The sequence below is a fragment of the Schizophyllum commune genome (assembly GCF_000143185.2).
Source record: "Schizophyllum commune H4-8 unplaced genomic scaffold SCHCOscaffold_10, whole genome shotgun sequence".
NCBI lineage: Eukaryota > Fungi > Basidiomycota > Agaricomycetes > Agaricales > Schizophyllaceae > Schizophyllum > Schizophyllum commune.
The window spans coordinates 1,133,079-1,150,613 of NW_026089547.1; the positions used below are offsets into that span (position 1 = coordinate 1,133,079).

The 17,535-nt window shown below is 57.9% G+C and overlaps 6 protein-coding genes across 6 annotated transcripts; 4 read left to right on the forward strand and 2 right to left on the reverse strand.

Moving 5' to 3' along the window:
* Positions 1 to 815: 815 nt before the first annotated feature.
* On the forward strand, positions 816 to 4,206 carry SCHCODRAFT_01102021 (uncharacterized protein; the record flags this gene model as incomplete). Its single annotated transcript, XM_003028918.2, has 7 exons — positions 816 to 871; positions 922 to 1,017; positions 1,073 to 1,114; positions 1,209 to 1,446; positions 1,494 to 1,883; positions 1,931 to 2,053; positions 2,104 to 4,206. The coding sequence occupies 7 exons, from the start codon at positions 816 to 818 to the stop codon at positions 4,204 to 4,206; spliced, it is 3,048 nt and encodes a 1,015-aa protein (XP_003028964.1).
* A 1,245-nt stretch (positions 4,207 to 5,451) lies between these two features.
* Positions 5,452 to 8,135, forward strand: SCHCODRAFT_02637020 (G-alpha-domain-containing protein). The gene is made up of 11 exons (XM_003028917.3): positions 5,452 to 5,947; positions 5,996 to 6,072; positions 6,125 to 6,624; positions 6,681 to 6,733; positions 6,786 to 6,851; positions 6,900 to 6,986; positions 7,037 to 7,113; positions 7,171 to 7,351; positions 7,404 to 7,486; positions 7,534 to 7,567; positions 7,622 to 8,135. The coding sequence occupies exons 1-11, from the start codon at positions 5,755 to 5,757 to the stop codon at positions 7,669 to 7,671; spliced, it is 1,401 nt and encodes a 466-aa protein (XP_003028963.1). The 5' UTR covers positions 5,452 to 5,754; the 3' UTR covers positions 7,672 to 8,135.
* Positions 8,136 to 8,405: 270 nt separating this feature from the next.
* SCHCODRAFT_02512227 (S-adenosyl-L-methionine-dependent methyltransferase) lies at positions 8,406 to 11,326 on the forward strand (the record flags this gene model as incomplete). Its single annotated transcript, XM_003028916.2, has 12 exons — positions 8,406 to 8,542; positions 8,615 to 8,719; positions 8,771 to 8,876; positions 8,925 to 8,996; positions 9,048 to 9,457; positions 9,510 to 9,646; positions 9,700 to 10,399; positions 10,450 to 10,682; positions 10,733 to 10,900; positions 10,952 to 11,003; positions 11,055 to 11,132; positions 11,185 to 11,326. 12 exons carry the CDS (start codon positions 8,406 to 8,408, stop codon positions 11,324 to 11,326), a joined length of 2,340 nt encoding a protein of 779 aa, XP_003028962.1.
* Positions 11,327 to 11,579: 253 nt separating this feature from the next.
* On the reverse strand, positions 11,580 to 11,969 carry SCHCODRAFT_01159347 (uncharacterized protein). Its single transcript, XM_003028609.1, has one exon. The coding sequence runs from the start codon at positions 11,924 to 11,926 to the stop codon at positions 11,615 to 11,617; it is 312 nt and encodes a 103-aa protein (XP_003028655.1). The 5' UTR covers positions 11,927 to 11,969; the 3' UTR covers positions 11,580 to 11,614.
* A 548-nt stretch (positions 11,970 to 12,517) lies between these two features.
* Positions 12,518 to 15,268, reverse strand: SCHCODRAFT_01132403 (uncharacterized protein). Its single transcript, XM_003028608.2, has 3 exons — positions 14,366 to 15,268; positions 12,916 to 14,264; positions 12,518 to 12,880 (listed from the first exon to the last, which is right to left on the reverse strand). Exons 1-3 carry the CDS (start codon positions 15,123 to 15,125, stop codon positions 12,830 to 12,832), a joined length of 2,160 nt encoding a protein of 719 aa, XP_003028654.1. The 5' UTR covers positions 15,126 to 15,268; the 3' UTR covers positions 12,518 to 12,829.
* Positions 15,269 to 16,558: 1,290 nt separating this feature from the next.
* On the forward strand, positions 16,559 to 17,143 carry SCHCODRAFT_02671135 (uncharacterized protein; the record flags this gene model as incomplete). Its single annotated transcript, XM_003028915.2, has 1 exon — positions 16,559 to 17,143. One exon carries the CDS (start codon positions 16,559 to 16,561, stop codon positions 17,141 to 17,143), a length of 585 nt encoding a protein of 194 aa, XP_003028961.1.
* Between the last annotated feature and the right edge of the window lie 392 nt (positions 17,144 to 17,535).

Sequence of the window (17,535 nt, forward strand, 5' to 3'; positions counted from 1 at the left end):
TCGCTCTCGCCATCAGGTACTAGGATCGTTACTCTGCTCTTACCACCACGCTCCGGCGCTTCAGTCTGCTCTCTGTTGACCTCTGAGGCTTATTCACTATCTGCTGGGCTACACTCGAGACTCTCAGCTCGCCGCCCCTTCACGCTGCACGCCACATTTGTGCCGCCGCAGCATGTCCGCAACAGCACCGGGACTACTCGGCAACGCGAATCCTCGCCTCGAGGAGGGGTCTCTTCAGGTGACGACCTTTTGTATGATGAACGGGGAGGTATTGACGATGCTTAGGCATCTCCACGGTTGGTTCAGCCGTTGCCACCGAAGCCTGTGTCAGCAATACCCTCGCACCCACGCGAGCGCTACTTCGTCGTGGACTCTGTCCATGGCCCTCAATCTGTGCGTATACGTCTTGGGACACCTTCGAACGCTATGCTTGGTGCGCTCGAGGCGTGCCACTTAGTCATCGTCACGCCTCTTGCCTCCCTATTGCCCACGCAGCGCCGAGAATTGCAATGTCTGTACTCCACACCCTTTCTTGAAAAGTACATATTCTGCTAATTGACTGACACATCTACCATAGGTCAATGTCTCGATCGGGAGACCTTTTGGACTTGGCCAGAGCGAACTTCCACGTCCTGCGAGGCCAGAACGACGTCCCTACAAATGCATAGGCAAGATATATCCTACACAGGCTCGCACTCCTGAAGTGTGTCGCAAATTCATCTTTCGGATTTGTGAGAACGGCCGGCGTTGTCCTCGAATACATTGTTCGAAGGTCGACCAAGATTGTCGTTATTTCTTGGAAGGCAAATGCGGGTATGGCGATTACTGCCGATTTGTGCACGCATCCAGCCATCCTGCCCTGGGGATTAATGTACGCCGCCTCCTGGATAACTTAATTCGCTGCTCACGCCACATACATAGGAACGCCTCATTTGTAACCATTTCTTGGCGGGTCGATGCACTTTTGGGGACCACTGCAGTCGGATTCACCCTAGAGACTCAGATATCCCACGTCATGTACGTCGAAGTGTACCCAGGGGCTGGCTTGCTAGGTACTCATTTGTTCCTGCAGACCCCCGCTCCTGTCGAAGCGCCATCTACAAGCGGCGCAGAGGTGCGCATTGACTATTTCTACTTGCCATCGTTCTCACTCATGCGTCTAAGGCCGCTCCAATACCCCTGCCTTCCGAGCGCGCGACCTCAAGTAGTCTTCCCGCAGACCCACTCCAAATTTCTTCAATACCCGAGCCCTCGGTTCGTTTACCTCAGCGTGCCACGCTCTCTGTACCAGCCCCGGCGGATATCCCTCGTGCGGCATCTCCCGCTTCCTCGATATCTTCTCGAGCTTTGTCTGACGACGAGGGTCCCTCCAACGCCCATCCGTGGAACGGGGACAGCGACACTTCGTGGTTCGATACCGGCCAGTCGTCTGACGGCAGTAAATCGGTTAGTGCATCTCCTTCAGTATATTTACGTCGACTGACTTTACGCAGTTTTTCTCCGCACTCTCGCAAGCGTCGTCTAGCACATCGTCTCTTGCGCCGGAAAAGGTTTCGGCGCCGTCCACCTCGGCAGCTGTCGCGCGAGGGAAGAAACCATCGACGACCGAGACGGGCCAGTGTAGCAAATGCTTGCGCAAAGAGTGTAATGGCGGTTATAGGTGTAAGAAGAAGAAGACGCCTTCCACCAAAGGGACCGCGGGGGGAGCGCCTGTGACCGAGATCTGTCGCGATTGGTGTCGAGGGAGATGTTGGAAGTCCCCTTGTAAATACAGGCACGGACCCGTGGATGATCCTCTCGATGGCGTTGCCTCGACGGAAATCCCTGTTGCAGAGGTTGTCACGCCCAAGGCGACTGAGCCCGCGCAGAACATGGCGCAGCCGGTGAGTAGCTAGGTCGTTTATTGCACTTTCAAGCTCACTAGTCATAGGCGCGCGTTCCACCACGTGTTGTCCTGCACTTCGAAACGAATGCACGTCTAGACGACCCAGTTGTAGAACTGCCTCCCCTATCTTCCCAAGCACGTACCCAAGAGCCGGCGGCTATCCCCGACGTACGTCTGTTGATAAACTTTCAGAGTTATGCTGAACTTCGCGATAACAGCAGGCACCGAGGCACGTGCCATCCATGAAGTACACCATCGAAGAGTACATGTCCGTCAAGCTGCTCCCGGGCTTTCAAGTCGACGAGATCATCACTGGCTTCGAGTCGCCGACGATCCTCATCGACAATGTGCCAGACAACGTACCCCTCAAGAACCTCTCGCACTTGCTGGGCACGTACGGGCGCGTCCTCGACGTGTCCCGGAAATCCAAAGGCATTGTCTTCGTGCGCTATGCGCATGCGGCCGACGCTACGGCGGCGAGCACGGCATTGGACGGCAAGGACATCTTCGGTGCGAAGGCGCATGTTCGGAAGCCGGTGTCGAAGGGTGATTCGAGGAAGCTGACCGTCAACGACTCGACCGTCCGCGTCGACTTCGAGCTCCCGACGAAGGTCATCTACGCAGGATACGAGAACCTGGTGCAGGCGGAGATCGGTATCGTCACCGCCTCGCAAGGCGTCCGCGACCACATCCCCTCCGCCGAGCACCACAAGGGCGTCCCTGCTGTCGGCATCAACACTGTCAAATTCGTAGGTCTGCCTGTGAATGTCAAGACCGATGAGATACGCTCGTTGGGCAAGGTCATCGATCACATGTGGGAGCGGCCGAACTACAAGTCGTCTTTGGAGGAGGTTACGTCGGGACTCGAGCGCTACTTCGCGCGTAATGGCGGGGTTACCAGATTTGCACTTCAGCCGCCACCCTATGTCAACGGCGTCGCCACTGCCTGGGTTACGTACTCATCTACAGCGGAAGCGAAAGCGGCCTGCGTGGCCCTCGACGGTCGGAAACCCGCTTGCGTCGGTTACACACGCATCCATGCACGACAAACGTTCAGTGTCTTGTACGACGTCGAAACGACTTTGTACGCCAAGCAGCGCTACCCCATCAACAGACTGGTCACCTTCGCCCGCGAGCGCGGGGTGGACATGGCTTTCGTATCCAAGGATAACGGATCTACGACGCAAGTACGCATGAAGGCACATCAGCTCCAGGACGTCGTTGACTTGCGGACGGAATTGGAACGTATCCTCCGAGGTCAAGTTCTCCGTGACCACGACAAAGTCATTTGGCACCCATTCTTCACCTTCCCGCAGGGTCACGCGTATATCCGGGACTTGGAGGCCAGTCTGCCAGGCGTCAGCGTCATAACGGATGTCCGTCGACATGAAATCCGCGTGTCTGGGCCACAGGTGGAGCGGCGGGAAGCCTTCGGCAGGCTGAGGGCGAAGATCAGGTCGTTGACGAGCCAGCAACTTCGGGCTATACCGCTCGCCGGCGATGCCATAGGTCTGTATCTCGACCCCGACGTCGTTGCGCTGCGCGCACGCTTTGGCGACGGTGGCGTCATGCTGGACATGGACAAGCGTGCGCTCGTCATCCGTGGCGGCGAGACGGTCTACAACGAGGCGCTGATGGCTGTCCGTCGCGCGAAGCAGCGGCGCTATACGTCGGTGTCCTCCGACCCTCGCGTCTGCCCCGTGTGCTTTGTCGAGGCGACGAACCCCGTTACACTGCGCTGCGGGCACAATTACTGTCGCGAGTGCATGCACGGCTTCCTCATGTCCTCTGCGGAGAACAAGCTCTTCCCGCTGTCCTGCCTAGGCGACGGCGGTCGCTGCACCGAGGGCATCACGCACTACAACGCCCGCGCCGTTCTCAACCAATTCGAGCTCGACCGCCTCGTCCAGGCCGCCTTCACCGCGCACGTCAACGCGCGCCCCGACGAGTTTCACTACTGCCCGACGCCGGACTGCAAGCAGGTCTACCGCACCGTCGGCAAGGGCACCGCGCTCCAGTGCCCGGCGTGCTTGCTGCGCATCTGCTCGAGCTGCCACTCGGAGTACCACGGCGGCCTGCGGTGCAACGCAGACGACGGCGCGGCCGAGTTCGACGAGTGGATGAAGGCGCACGGGGTGAAGCGCTGCCCGGGGTGCAAGGTGCCGATCGAGCGCGACGAGGGGTGTTTCCATGTTACGTGCACGCAGTGCCAGACGCACATCTGCTGGCAGTGCATGGAGACGTTCCCTGGGGGAGACGGGATCTATGGGCATATGCGCACGGAGCACGGAACCTTTGGGCTGGGGCCCATCGAGGACTAGCTAGTTGTCTGGTCGTTTGATACACGTTATGGACTCATGGTATAGGCTCGTAAGTAAAGAGCCGTATGTGTCTTTTATGGCTAACCTATCTCTATGCCCTCCCTTTCCTCTGTTTACTTGTATGTCTAATGTACTATATCGAGCTCCTTGTACTACTTCGCCTACCGTATACGCTGCGCAGATTTCTGACCTGCTTTTAGACGTTGTTTCTGTCATATTACTCGTTCGGTTGTAAGATCTCCGAATACATGAATATCTTCGACGTCTCTTTATGCTACCCGGACGCGAACCAATCTTTGTGGGTAATTGCTGGATGCACCAGGGAGGAGAGCCTGACTCCAGAGTCCAATTCTGAGCCCTGACTTCGGAAGCGAGAGTCACGTGGTGATGTTGAACTTCGGAGATTGCCGCACCATCGTATCCGCCTCGTGAGATCGACTCCAGGAGCCTTAGAGCTCAAGGAAGCCAAGAATTGCCTACGTGAGTCTAGATGTACGATGCAGGGTTGTAGATAGCGTGCATTTAGAATGAGATGACATGTAAGACAGCAACAGAGCCCGCCGAGTTTCACTGAGGGCTGGGCAGTCGGCTGCAATGGAACTTCTAGTCAAGGACGCGAAAATCATATGCGGACCCTACATCCATGAATGAAGTCTCACAGACTGTCCTAGCCAATGTCAGCCTTAGACCGCAGGTCGTCGAGTCACGAGCTGACTTGGTCCCTTCGGTCAACGAAAGTGTACGCAGCGCTCTCTCTCTCTCTCTCTACAGCTGGTATGTATACATCTCCAAAGCCGTGCAACCCGATCCTCTTGCTCTGGAACTTCCTGCGCCACAGGACACGATGGCGTAGAATCTTCCGCCGCTGACGCCGGATCGCAGAGGACGATCATATCGATGGCATCTCGAGGAGTTTTTCCGTCCGGACTGTCGGGATAACCACTGAGAACTTTCCACGTTGCCTGGATAGAGGGCGGACGATGGCGGAGGAGGCACCGGCGCTTGTCCCAAGTTGGCCGATTTGTAGACCATCGACTAGCAGATATCGATCTTTCGGCGGGGGTCCCGGCAATTTTGGCACCATTACCGGAGCACTTGTGAGCAATAAACTGTATTCAGTAGCTGTCCAGGACTCCGATCGCTGCGTGGCTATCCCCGGGACAGAAGAATGGACAGGGGGTGAGAATGTCAGTCGAAGAATCAACAAACGTGCTCGGAGCGGTCCCTCCTTCTCCGCGGGGCAGCGATTTGATCTGTGCCCTCAGCCTCGAGCAGCGGACGATGTCATCGTCAAGTGCCTAGCGTGCCATGCGCAGCGGCACTTTATCAAAGACATGATGCGGTTGCAAACCGCGAGGCGGCGCGTTGCCCGTGGCGTTGCCTTTCACTTCGGTTCTTCATTTTCCGGGCGCGGATTTCGCATTTGACGTCTCACTTCTCGCTGCTTCTGACGACCTATCATATCGCTCGGCTTGTCCTCGACCACCACCACACGACTTCCTCGACGCTTCCCGTGCACGCGACGACAGGTCTTCCTCACGCTTGTTCATGCCCGGCGTCAGACGAAACACGAACGCGGTATGGCCCCCGTCCACCGTCCCGCCCAACGAGACGGAGGGCGAGCGATTGGCGCGCCTCGAGCAGGAGGAACAGGCCAAGCGCACGAGCGATGCAATCGACTCGCAGCTGCGCGCTGAACGCGATGCTCGAAAGAAGTCTTCCGTGAAGATCTTGCTTCTAGGTGCGTGCCCTGCATCGCAGCACGACCTGACTGCTGACGATCTCTCAGGGCAGGCGGAATCGGGCAAGTCGACGATGCTCAAGAACTTCCAGCTTCACTTCGCGCCTAACGCGTTCACTGCCGAGGTGCGCGACCCCTTCATATCGCTGTGGCGCGCATACCCATAATCACCCGTAGTCTGAGGCCTGGCGCCCTATCATCCATCTAAACCTCGTCCGTCACGTCAACTTCGCCGTAGGCATCGTCAGCTCGGACGAGTCCCTGCGGCCGTCGTCCAGTGGGTCCAAGGAATCTGGCTCTAGCAACGACGAGGTCCGCCGATTGTGCATCAAGCTCAGCCCCCTCAAGCGCGTTGAGGAGAGCTGGACGAAGTACATCAGCGGGCCCGACCACGCCGCCATCGCGTCGCACGCCGAGGATGGCACGGTGAACAACGGCTCATTAGCACCGCCCCGCGCGCCCGAGGTCTACGTGCGCTCTGGGCAGGGCTGGCGCGGTCTCATGCGCTTCCGGCGGCAGTCCGAAAGCGCGCCACGCCCGCCCGAGGTCGTCGAGGACGAGCAGAATCGGCATATCCTCGCGGCCTGTGCCTCGGATATCATTGCGTTCTGGCAGCACCCCAAAGTGCAGCGCATCATGGAGGATAGGAAGATAGGACTCCGCGGGGAGCCTGGCTTGTGCGTGCCCATTCAGTCGCTCCGCATACTTTCCCGCTGATCTCGTACTTTCTCAGCTTCCTCGACGATGTTGAACGAATAGCTGCAGCTGACTATAGACCAACGCCCGGTGCGGATTGTCGGAGTTCGTGTTTCGCGCTAGTACCTTACAAAACCTACAGATGATGTCGTCCGGGCGCGAGTACACACCGTCGGGCCTGAAGAGCATCATATCGTCCTGGAGACCGGTGAGTCCCATTGTATACCACCCGACGCCACCACTGACGCTTGTATAGCCTTCGAGAACGGCAAAGTCTGGACGATATACGATGTTGGGGGCAGCAGAAGTCAGCGGGCTGTCTGGGCGCAGTACTTTGACGATGGTAACGTTCATCGACCGACATAGTGGAACATCAACTGACGACGAGCGCAGTCCACGTCGTGACCTTTATGGCCCCGATATCGGCGTTCGATCAGTTCCTTGTGGAGGACAGCAGCGTCAACCGGCTGGTAAGCTGCCACAAATGCCGATCTTGCTTTCTCAAGGGATCTCACGCAACCCTTCAGGCGGATACGCTCGAGCTATGGCGCCAATTGTGTAGCAACCGACTGCTCGAGAACGTTGAGTTCATACTATTCCTCAATAAGCTGGACATCTTGGAGAGCAAGATCAAGGCCGGCGTCAAGTTCGTAGATTTCGTGACCTCGTATAGGCAGCGGCCAAACGAAGCCAAGCATATTGCAAAGTGTACGTATTCGTGTCGCTTGTTCTAACACCTCGGCGCTGATTGCCACCCCAGATCTTCTCGAGGTGTTCAAGGGTCTACATGTACAACATTCTCCCAAGAAACGCGTCGTCCATCCCCATCTCATTTGTGCTATCGTGAGTTTCTTGACGACCTTACAAGTGCGCATGCTGATATGCTGCAGGATACGCGTGCGACGGCTGCAATAATTACGCAAAGTAAGTGGCTTGTTCTCATCGGAGGGGGAATCGTGGGCTTACGCTGCTTTCCAGTCCAAGAGGTCATCCTGCTCAAGGCCCTAAGCTCCACGAATATAATATAGGCCTCCACAAGTCTCCCACTTAAGGGAGCGGACGCTCTTCCACGTCTTCGCGCAGGTCGCAGGACGCAAGGATATTCATCTACATTATTTCGCTCTCTCCCTCCTCCTATTCGCTCCTCCCGCTGCATAGCCTAAGAGCTCTACTCTTCCCGTTTCGGCACTCGCGCACTGCATCTATCGCTCTCTCGGCTATCCCTTGTGCTACATCTGCCGCACCCACTTTGTGAGCTCGTACATACTGTTGTATATCAGCTGTGTCATATAGACCAGTCCGACCCCGCATCGCTATCATTTACTTATTTTACTTTATCTTTATTTTCTTTGCACTTCGCGACTCGAAGTACATACTAGTATGGATCGTACAATGCACTACACACTCCCCACTGGTATCACAGGACTTTTGATCTCTTACTACAGTAATAGGGTACTCCAGAGGAAGGAATGACAGTGCACCGTGCAACCCCTCCTTGTCTTTTGTGTCCAGCTCATTTTCACCCAAATGGGGCAAGCTCATAAGTTGATGCCCAAGATCGATCCTCGATCGCGCGTCCATTGTACTTTCGTCCAGGATAATCATGGGCAAAAATAAGGTCGGCCTCGTGCATCTCTTCCTCCAGTGTCGGAGGTATTCAAAGTCATTCATCCCCCAGAAGTTCCACAAGAACAACAAGCGCACGAATGAGCGGCCCGAGCGCAAGGATGACTGGGATATCGACGGACGGGCGCCGCTGGCCATGAAGAACGACAACATGTTCGCGTACTACAAGGCGCAGAAGCTGTTCGGGGAGAACACAGAGACGGAGTGGGACAACTTTATCAATGCTTTCAGGCAGCCGCTGCCAGTCACCTTCAGGGTGACAGGGAACCGATCGTGCGTTCACTTGCTATGCTCAACGACTTCTAGTGACAACTTCCTGCTCCTTTTCTTCCCCGATCCTTACAGAACTGCGCGTACCCTGAATGAGACCATCGTTCACAAGCATGTCCCCAACCTCCAGAACGTCGTCTTCGAGGACAAGCCCATTCCCCCTCCTGAACAAATCCCCTGGTGCGTTGCATGATGATCACGGCGGTCGCCACCTCGCTTACCCAAGCGTAGGTTCCCCGAGGGTCTCTCATGGCAAGTAAATGTGCCGAAGAAGGTGCTTCGCAAGCAAGAAGAGTTCCGCAAGTTCCACTCCTTCCTCGTTGGCGAGACCGAAGTCGTGCGTGGACTGACCGTGCTGGGGGACCATGACGCTCACGATGTACAGGGCAACATCTCGCGTCAAGAAGCCGTGTCTATGCTGCCTCCACTCTTCCTCGATGTCAAGCCTTGGCATCGGGTGCGTAACTTTGCTGGACGATATGTTTGCCTGCTCATCAGCTCTACCCAGGTAATTGACTTGTGCGCTGCACCAGGCTCGAAGACCGCCCAACTGCTCGAGATGCTCCACTCCGCCCCCGACCCGAACGCCGAGGACGACCTTCTCCCCCTCCCCTCCGGACTCCTGCTCGCGAACGACTCTGACGCCAAGCGCACGCACCTCCTGATCCACCAAAGTGCCCGCCTACCCAGCCCGGCGCTCATGGTGACGAACCTCGACGCAAGCCGCTATCCCGGCATCCGCGTACCCGCCTGGGTCCTCCAGAAGGGCGAACAGGCAGGGCCCAAGGATGAGAAGCTCCGCCGACTTACGTTCGACCGCATCCTGGCCGATGTTCCCTGTTCTGGTGATGGCACGCTGCGCAAGAATTTGGGTATATGGAAGACGTGGACGGTGGCGGACGGGAATGGACTGCATAGGTACGGAGGCCGTTGGTGGTCAAGCTGCCCAATTGCTTACGGTGTCTGGCAGCCTCCAACTGCGCATCTTGACCCGCGCGATGCAGATGCTTTCGTCGGAATCTGGCTCGCGCATCGTGTACTCAACGTGCTCGCTCAACCCGACAGAGAACGAAGCCGTCATCGCGGAGGCTCTGGCTGCTATCAGAGGTACGCTTGGGTCTTTCGAACCTTCATTACCCATCCAACGCCCATACCTCAAGACTTTGAACTCGTCGATGCATCGACGCATTTGCCCGCTTTGAAGCGTAGACCCGGCCTCAAGACCTGGATCTGTGGCGAGAACGTCCCCACCGGCCTCGGCAAAGGCAACAGAGAACTCAAGCTCTTCAACACCTGGGACGAGTATAAGGCCTTTGTGGATCCTCCTCAGGATGCTGCAGCTTCTGCAAAGGAACCCGCCAATACTGACTCTACCGCAACTGCCCCGAAGCCCCCGCGGTTCAAGCAAACACTGACACCGGGTCACTTCCCACCTTCCGAGGACTTTCACCTCGAGCGCTGCGTGCGGATATATCCCCACTTGCAGGATACGGGCGGCTTCTTCGTTGCTGTTCTCGAGCGCAAGGCAGGCGCTTCTGCTTCTGCGCCTGATCCCGAGCTCGACCTGGAAGACGGCGACGAGGAGATGCAGGTGGATGCTCCGGCTGCGGAGAGCATCACACCTGCAGAGATTAGCACCCCCGCGGAGACGGCAGGTGCGAAGCGACCGGCGTCGACAGAGCCAGACGTCGATACGAAGGAAGCCAAACGTCTCAAGGTCGATGACGCTCCCTCGACCAGCGCAGCGAAACCGGAGGCTCGTCCACCCAAAAAGCAGAAGGAGCTCAAGGACGATCCGACGTACAAGGAGAGTCCTTACACTTTCCTCCGCGAAGACGACCCGACGTTGACTGCGTGCCTGTAAGTAATCATCGTCCGCGTGCGTCTTCCATCCTCATTGTTTCTTGCAGTGCGAACTTGCGATTGCTCCCCACCTTCCCTCGAGGCAACGTCCTCATCCGCGCACCGCAACCTCCCTCAGATATCCTCGCCTCCGACGGCAAGCCCTCCATCCGCACCATGTACCTCGCCAACGAACTCACGCGGGAAGTCATCCTGCACAACGACCATCGCAGGTTACGCTTGATGAACGGTGGGACCAAGGTCTTCGAGAGGCAAGGTGGCAACTACGTCTCGAAGGACGGTACGTGCATCTGCTTATGGTCTCTCGTCATATACTCATGCTCTTCATAGACGTCCAATTCCGCATCCTCGGCGAGGGTCTGCCCATCGTGCTGCCCTTTGTCGACCCGTCGACAATCGTTGTGGGCAACCTCGCGACCTTGAAGGCGCTCTTGATTGCGTACTTTCCGCGTTGCGACCACCTACAAGAGCCTTTCAAGAGCATGATCGAGGCGCAAAGTAAGCTAGCTTGCCTCCCACTGTCAGACTCCATCGCTGAACGTTGTACAGCACCTGGTAGCCATGTAATGCGGATACCGCCTGAAGAGTGGGAAGGAGTGAGGTGAGTACTCGGCACTCGACCGTTGAGTCCAACCTTGACCTAGTCGCTCAGCCTCTTGCATGAGCTTGTGCTTCCCATTTGGAAGTCCGAGGCGTCTGTTGCCCTCATGATCGACAAGAAGGCCAAGTCGTAAGCGTCTTCGCTCTTCTGCATCATAGTAGACGCTGATCTGCTTTACCAGCGCAATGAGCCTCCGCCTGTTCCATGCCGACATCACGCCCGCTAAGCAAGCACCAAAACCAAAGGAGGCTGAAGATGCTCCTTCCACCAAGGAGGAAGACGCCGCCGTCATAGCGGAGCCAGAACCAGCCGACGCTGCTTAGAGACCTCCTTATCACACGAGAGTAGTCTGGGCCGAACATGTCTTCAAGACGTCCATCACCTCGGTTCTTGCCCCTGCCCGCGGGCCCCATACAAACACCTATTAGCCGCGACTCGAATATACTTGTACGAGATATGTATGTGTAGACCTGCTGTACGAGCCCCAATGCGGACGAGAAATGCTCTGTACGTATAGTATGATGCAGAGAAGAGATTGAAAATCAGTGAAATGAGAATATGAGCAGTGGAAAAAAGGTGAACTATGAACATCGAAGTGGATATGGCTATGGCTATGAGACAGGGCGAATACTTTTCGTGAGTAAAGTGGGTGAGAGGAAGATGAGAAAGTCAGTGGAGAGAAAATACAAGACAGTGAGGAATGAGTACACGGTGCTATAGGCAAGGGCAAAATGGCGAAGTGATGGATTTCGCGGTGATAGTAGATGTTGGCCAAGAATGTGCAGCTCAGAGCGCAAGAAAAACATCGCATATGCGATAGTGAGTGGTGCCGCAGGACCTCTGAGAAGACGTTCAAGCGGCAGCCGGCGTAAAGCTGGACTCGTTCCCAAGAACGAATTCGACGTCCTCTTCTTCCTCTTCATCGTGGGCCTCCGGCGACGACTGAGCCTCTGGAGGAGCGGCTTTCGCATCCTGCGCGGCGACTGGCTCGGCGGTAGCGCTCTCGGCGGCGGCAAGCTGTACCGGGACAGGCGCCTGCTGCGTCTCCTTCGGAGGCGGCTGCGTGGGCAGCACAAATTGCTGCCAGCTCAGCGGACGAACCCACTCGTCCTGCGCCTGCGCAATCCGCGACAACGCCAGCACCTCCTTCACGACTTGCAGGTCCGTCGTCAATAGCCGCACCCGCTTGAAGGACGCCAGCAAGGGGATGTGTATCCACCCTTGCGGGTTCATCTGCGCGTCAATTGCGATCAGCATCCTCTTGCCGGACTTCAGTAAGCTAACAACTTACCCTTTGACGCAAGAAAAAGTCCGTCGCCAGGTTCTGCGGACTGAGGTAGTACTCCAGCTGCCCCAGCAGCCACCACCTCGTCGGGTCCAGGGGGAACGACACCAGCGTAATCGGCGACGGGAACGGTATTCCACCCTGCGACGTCTGGGCTACAATCGGCGGCACCGCGTGCGCAGGCGGCGGCGCGGGCGGTGGTGGCCCATACGGCGACTCGAAGCCCGCGACGAAAGGCGGCGGGTACGGCACCCCGCCCGGCGGCGGCGCCTCGCCCATCATCAAGGGCTGGAACGGCGGCAGGGGCGACACGTTATACGGCGACGGCGGCTGCCGCGGTATCGGCCCACCTCCCCGCTCGTAGCGTGCGCCTCGATAGCCCCGCCCGCCACGCCCGCGCGGACGGAAGGGACGGTCCACGAAGCCGCCCCTGCGTCCACGACCGGGGAATTCCGGTCCTGGCGCTCCACCACGCCCCTCGCTGTAATCCCTCTCCCGCCTCTCATAGTGGAAACGCTCGAGCTCGTACTGGCGCTCCTGCTCACGCCGCCTTAAGCCCTCCCTGGACATGTGCACCGCATGCCCCGTGCCGCTATGGTCCCCAAAGCCGTAGCCGAAGTCCTTCACCTCCAGGTCAGTGTCCGTGCTCTCGCTCGTCGACGCTTTCTGCGCATGGCCTGCTGCCGGAGGCTGCCCCCCTTCCGCCGCACCATTCGCACCCTCGCCCTCCGTCGATCCAAAGCGCCACTTCGGCGCATCCACCGCAGGCTCCTGGCCCGTCAGGTCGATGATCTCTCGCTCCCCCGCCACCGGCAGGTTCTCCTTCTCCACCCCATTCACTTTGGCCCGCGCCTCCCCTGGCTTCACGCCGATCGTAAACTTCGTAAACGCCTTCTCCGTCTCCTGCACCGACGGCGACGCCGCCGCCCCCGTCTGCTGCGGGCTCAGCGGCCCGCTCAACTGCGTCCCATCCGGCGCGATGCTCCCAAAGACGACCGCGGGCTTCACCTCCTTCTCCGTGATATTTCGGTAGCCGGCAACAGCGGCCGACTCCTCAGGCGCAGGCGGCTTCGCCTGTACACCTGTTGGCTGTGCATTTGGCGGTCCGCTCGCCTGTGGCCCGTCCTCCGCCCGCGGGGTATGCGAAACGAGAATTTCGCTCTCGATGGACGTGTGTGGTACGTGCGCCGGCACCGGCGGCGCCCCATACGGATATGGTGCATATGGGCCGTTCGGCGCCATTGGCTGCCCTCCGAAGAACGGCAGCGGCGGGGGATACGGCGGCATGCCGTTGGGCGGCAGCGCGTGCGGCGGATACGAGAACGCCGGAGACGCGCCGTGTGCGGAGTAGGACGGTGAGTGGGTGTGCGACGGGTAACCCAGCTGAATGGGCGGGTAAGGGCTCGGGGCGTGCGACGAGTACGGGGACTCATTTTGTGAGGAGGGGGCGCTGGAGGGGTAGAAGGTGTGGACATTGAGGGAGAGGTGGTAGCCGTGGGCGGAGACGGGTTGCCCGTACCCATGTACTGGCTCAAAGGGCCGTGGCGGGCCTTCGTAGGGATATGGACGTGGAGGATTCTCAGCTGAGGGACGACTGGACCCTAAGGCGAAGTTCGAGTTGATAGCACCCTTGCCAGCCGTACCGTTGGCATCGACTGGCGCATCGCCTTGTTGGCTACGAGCCTGCTCCTCAGGGAGCGGCTCGATCGCAACAAAGGGACTCGTCTGCACACTGCCTGCGCGACTCTGATGTCGCGAGTTGGCCACGGACTGAGCCCTACTGTGAGGGACGGAGGAGATGCGTGACGCGGGGACTGAGGGGCCTCTGGAGTGGACAGAGGACGGGCCAGCATTGTGAGGACCCGATGATCGGAAGTTGCTGCGTGCTTGGGGATTGCGGCCTTGACGTCTCATGTTTGCGTCTGCGGCTGCCTGCAATTCTTCGGCTGGGATTGGTATCCACTTGGGTTTCTCGCCTGTAAATGAAGTCAGTGAATGGTTCTGCAGCCAAAGGGAGATCGGAAAGATGAGATGAATGTACGTATGTGGCGATGCGATCAAGTAAGCGAAAGCGCACCCTTTCTGGTCGAGCTACTAGCTCGTGTACCATCTTCGTCTCGTGTCCCCTGAGATGCCTCGCTGACAGAAGCTCTCGTCCCTCCTTTCAGAGCCGCACTCGGCGGCGTGACCGCTTTCCCGATCTCTGGCCAGCTCTCTTTGTCCTCTACTGCCGGTGGGACGGCAGGGCGACTCCATTGCGTATTCCAGTGATGTCGTCTGTGTTTCACGACGAAAGGATCGTCTTCGTCATTTTGCGTGCTCGTGGGAACCGTGCTGACGGCGGGGGAGGCGGTGGATGACAAGGAAGGGGAGGAGCCCGTAGCCGCGGATTGGGTGCCAGAGGTAGCGCCGGACTGGTTCGCGGCCATCTGCTCCTTCCTTATCGCCCAGACGTTGACGGTGGGGGACTTCTGCGGCGACAGCGCCGATGCAGCGCGCGCGGGTGAATTTTGCGCGTCCCCGTTCAGCGCCTTCGGCTGCGACGCGGGGGACGAGGGCCGGGTCGTGGCCACGACGGAGGATGCGGGGGTGTGCACATCGGTGGGGGAGGATACGGATGTCGGGGACTTGAGGGAGGAGACGAAGGTGCTGCCGGCGCTGGACGTAGAGATCGTGCTCGCGGCGGATGATCGGTAGTTCGCAGCTGCGATACCCGCCGAGGGGACTGTCGGCGGTGTCGTCGAGGGGGGCTTGCTGGTCGCCTGCGCCTTCTTCGCGCGCTGTGCCCAGGTGAGCTTCGCTTGGGTAGCCGAGGGGGTCGTCGCTGGCTCAGCCATGGTGGCGGGATGAGAGTCGGGACAGATGGGCTCTGATCTGCCCGGTTGAAAATGGAGCGCCAGACGGAGTACCCGGCTATATGGCAAAAAGTAGAGCTGATGAGCAGTGTGGGGGGCCCGCGCTGGTCAGCTTCAGCAGAAGGAGTCGATGAGTGTTCGAGTGCAATTGATTTACAAGCGCACTCCGCGCCTTCGCTACTATTATGCATTGTTGACCATCACCATTATTGCAGCGGTACCCGGTGGCGTTCCGGAACTCAGAGTCACTGGTCAGAACCTCTTCACGGCCACAGGGAACACCCCGAAGCATCGCGCTGGCGCGCGGTGTCGCCCCAAATCGCATAGACTAACAGACCTCACGCTGGAATTCCGTGGTAATCGTCCTGAATCGGCAAAAATGATCGGACGTTGGAACTCAAGCGTTTGGGCAGCGCAGAATTCCCTGACGGTTTCATCCGACCCCCTTCGCCGCCCAGTATTATAGATAGGCTCAAACAAGTGCCTTGCCATCCTTACGGCTTTTCTACTGGACTCCCTCAATACTGCAGGGATCCGTCACAGTGACATGAACCGTCACGCTTCGGTAGTCAACTCGCTGACCGACATTGAAAGATTGCGATTACTGGCTGTCACCAGTTTCCCTGCAGATGTGCCCTTTCTATTGCTACCCAATAAGTTGGCGGCTATTGATCTTGAAGATTGGGATTCGAGCTCAGCGCTGGTTGGGCGCCAGCACCATAACCCAGTTTCAGCGAACTCTTGACGAAGCGTTGAGAACTGCGATACTCAGGGAATAAGATGGCGTCATGGCTGTCTGCTCTAGTATCAATGAGAGCACTGCATGCGTACGTCTGATGTCCTTGCGCCACGGTGCGTGGTGGTACGTAGCCTAGACTTATCCACTTACCTCGAAGCTCGCCCTTTCAGTTATAGATCCCTCTCAGGAATAGTTGATACCGCATCTATAGAGTACTATTACACTAAATACTTCTCGTTGATGTCTTCTGCCAAAAGCACAATGCTGCCATGATCGTTGATTCTCACTCAAATACCACATACACGTGGCAACCTGGATTACTGCCTACTTAGCTCGATTGCTCCTTCTCAAAATTCTCTACGTCCTTCACGAGCCCTGCGCCATCCCTTGCGACCAATCGCTTGAGTAACCAGCTCAACTATCCATTCTTCGACGCCCAAGATCTGTACCGCGTTCCTTCTGCTTGTTCGCGCGTGTTCCTCACGTGACGGCTCGACTTCTGCACGCCTCGCCGACGTCAGCGCCATCCACCATGGCTTCAGCGTCGGTAATCCTGACCCCCTTGTTACACGGCTATGTGGTCAGCCGTAAGCTACATCGTGGACCGCGCTTACCAGGAACCACCGGAAAGGTTTGTATACAGACCTATGTTTTTTTGTTTCCCTCACCCACCGGAATGCACGCCGAGGCGCTCGAGGACTGCCATCGTGCGTGGGACTTCACCTGCCTCCCAGTGCACATCACCCAGAATGAGGTGCTGCAGACCGTCCATCTGCTCAAGGCAGAGGACGAGCGCGTCGAAAGGCCTGTGCATGACGTCTTGCAGCTCGCTCGAACGGACCGGGGGCCTTCAGCGCCGGACGAGGTCGAGAAGCAATTTGGTCGGATCCCCCTCGCGATGGTTGTCGCTGTGGGGAAGGACGGCGTCCAGCGCAGGCGCTGTGATATGCGCGAGGAGCCCGTGCGTATACATGAGCAGCCCGATGCTACGCAGGTCCAAGTTGTAGATGGTTGTCGGCCCCTTCTCCGGCCAGATGACCGCCTCGTTGGAGTACATTTCGATGTGACGGAACGAAGATGTGTACTTGGCGAGCAGGGGGGCGATCACGCAAATGAGAATGTCGTTGGAGATATCCAAGCACAAGAACGCGAGGCAGAGGAAGTCAGGCAGGCGAAAAACGAAAGTTCGTTGGCGGCTAACTATGCTCGTGATTTGAGGATCACGCGTAGTCGAACGAGAGATGTAGCCGGCGCAAAGTAGAATCTTACCCAAGAAGAAGTCTAGCGCGTCGAATTTATAGTCGCAGAGGACGGCAACAACGGTGGTTGTCAGGGATGAGAAATCGCGTGTGCGCGTGGTGGCGAGGAAGCAGCTGTGTCATTCCCGTGCCAACTCCTCCACAAGAAAGAAGACTACGCCGGACATTCTCTCTAGCGCCTTCCATCGAGCAAGGTCAGCATAAATGCTCTCCCGGAGGCCGTGTCTCGCGAGCGGGTGGTTTCGCGAGAGCTGCAACTGGAGGTCTGAGAGCGGGCCGTGAGCATCGTTGAGATAGTCTATCGCGATGCGCGCCCAAAGTATCGGAATCCCACCAGTGACGACACGCAAGAACCTGCATATTCCGCAGAGGACGCGAACGACGAAATGAAGGG